This window comes from Plecotus auritus (assembly GCF_963455305.1).
Source record: "Plecotus auritus genome assembly, chromosome: 1".
In the NCBI taxonomy this organism is placed as follows: Eukaryota; Metazoa; Chordata; class Mammalia; order Chiroptera; family Vespertilionidae; genus Plecotus; species Plecotus auritus.
In genome coordinates, this window is record NC_137770.1 from 115,372,546 (window position 1) to 115,374,472 (window position 1,927).

Genomic DNA, 1,927 nt, shown 5'->3' on the forward strand with positions numbered 1-1,927 from the left:
CCCTAAAAGGTAGACATCTAATGAGAGAAACGATTACGGCAATTTAACACTGCTCCGCCCGCCCCACCCCCAGCCTCTTGAGTGGCGCGAGAGAAACGCGAGATACTTTGTGGGGGCGTGCCCCACTCTCACCAATGGAAATTGGGTACATGATCGTCAGCCTTTTTTTCATTGGCCCAGTTGCAAGGGCAGCCAGGCCTTCTCGCGCCAAGGCGGAAGTCGCACAGAAGCCGGAACTCACTCTCATCCTGGGGTCCTAGGGCGCTAGCATCAGCCATCATGGTGAGGAAGCTTAAGTTCCACGAGCAGAAGCTGTTGAAACAGGTGGACTTCCTGAACTGGGAGGTCACTGACCAAAACCTGCACGAACTGCGCGTGTTGCGGCGTTATCGGTTGCAGCGGCGCGAGGACTACACGCGCTACAATCGGTTGAGCCGATCTGTGCGGGAGCTGGCGCGGCGCCTGCGCGACCTGCCTGAGCGCGACCCGTTTCGCGTCCGCGCCTCGGCTGCGCTGCTGGACAAGCTGTATGCTCTTGGCCTGGTGCCCACGCGCAGCTCGCTCGAACTCTGCGACTTCATCACGGCCTCGTCCTTCTGCCGCCGCCGCCTGCCCACCGTGCTCCTTAAGCTGCGCATGGCACAGCACCTCCAGGCTGCCGTGGCATTCGTGGAGCAGGGCCACGTACGCGTGGGCCCCGACGTGGTCACCGACCCCGCCTTCCTTGTCACACGCAGCATGGAGGACTTCGTCACCTGGGTTGACTCGTCCAAGATCAAACGGCACGTGCTGGAGTACAATGAGGAGCGCGATGACTTCGATCTGGAAGCCTAGCTGTCTTTCCTCCCCCCTCCCTCACCAGTGCCGCATTTTATAGATTGGAAGCTGAGACCGGATGCAGGAGATTCTGTGAATGCGCTTTCCCAAGAGTGTGTCAACCAATAGTCGGTTCTTAAGAACTTGGCTCCTTAGCTGCAGGCCACGCTTACAACCAAAGGGTACGCCCCTGTTATCTGAAAATTTTCTTAGCCCTTGGACTATTGATAATTAAATGGCTGCCTTAAAAAACAATGGGAAGCGGTTTTGTGCTACGCTAGGAATTGTTAGATTCTTGTACCTTTAATATTGTAGTGTGAAAGCAAGAACTTTGCGCCCACTCCCGCTTTCCCCTTATTATCTCATAGCAGGACCGTTAATTTAACTCGAATTCTTGCTCCTGGTGATCAGCTTGTGTACGACCATGGAGAATTTGGTTTTAAGTTTTCATAAAATGGGGTGAGAGTTTAGTGTTTAAAGGAATGCTTTTTTAATGCCAATAAATAATTCAACTGCTTTGTAAGTGCAAAATTTTGCCTGTCTGGTTTTCTCACATAGGGTCATATCTGTAGGTCTTCTTTGCTCAAGAACCCAGAGAAAGGGAACAGGGTCAAGGATCAGTAGCTGCCTGCCTGAGTCCTGCAACAGGGAGGACATGTGAAGGCTGCAATGTTTTGTACAGGGGTGAACTTAAACTTCTTCTAACACCACTTCTTCAAAATAGACTCGCCCAGGCCGTGGTATTTTGTGGAAGAGCCACACTCAAGGGGCCAAAGAGCCGCATGTGGCTCGCAAGCCGCAGTTTGCCGACAACAGCTCTTAGGAGTGGGAGAGAGTTGGAAATTAGAAAAGGGAGACACCTGGTTTTACATAAGACTTACAAGGAGAATAATAGAATGCCAGGACCAGGGTGTCTCCTCCATTTCCCCAGGTGTGAGGCAGCACGTGTTGAAGATACAATGAAGGGAACAAGGCACTGGGGATGGTAATAGCAAATGCTTTACTACATGCCAGACATGATTTTAAGCACATTACATATCTTAACCATTTAACCCAATACTCCTATGAAGTAAGGAATCCAATTACTATATTCTTTACTTTTCAAGTGAAG

General features: G+C 51.1%; 1 protein-coding gene across 1 annotated transcript; it reads left to right on the forward strand.

The window, feature by feature from the left end:
• Window positions 1–217: 217 nt before the first annotated feature.
• On the forward strand, window positions 218–1,337 carry IMP3 (IMP U3 small nucleolar ribonucleoprotein 3). Its single transcript, XM_080668426.1, has one exon. It carries the CDS (start codon window positions 280–282, stop codon window positions 832–834), a length of 555 nt encoding a protein of 184 aa, XP_080524552.1. The 5' UTR covers window positions 218–279; the 3' UTR covers window positions 835–1,337.
• The last annotated feature ends 590 nt before the right edge of the window (window positions 1,338–1,927 follow it).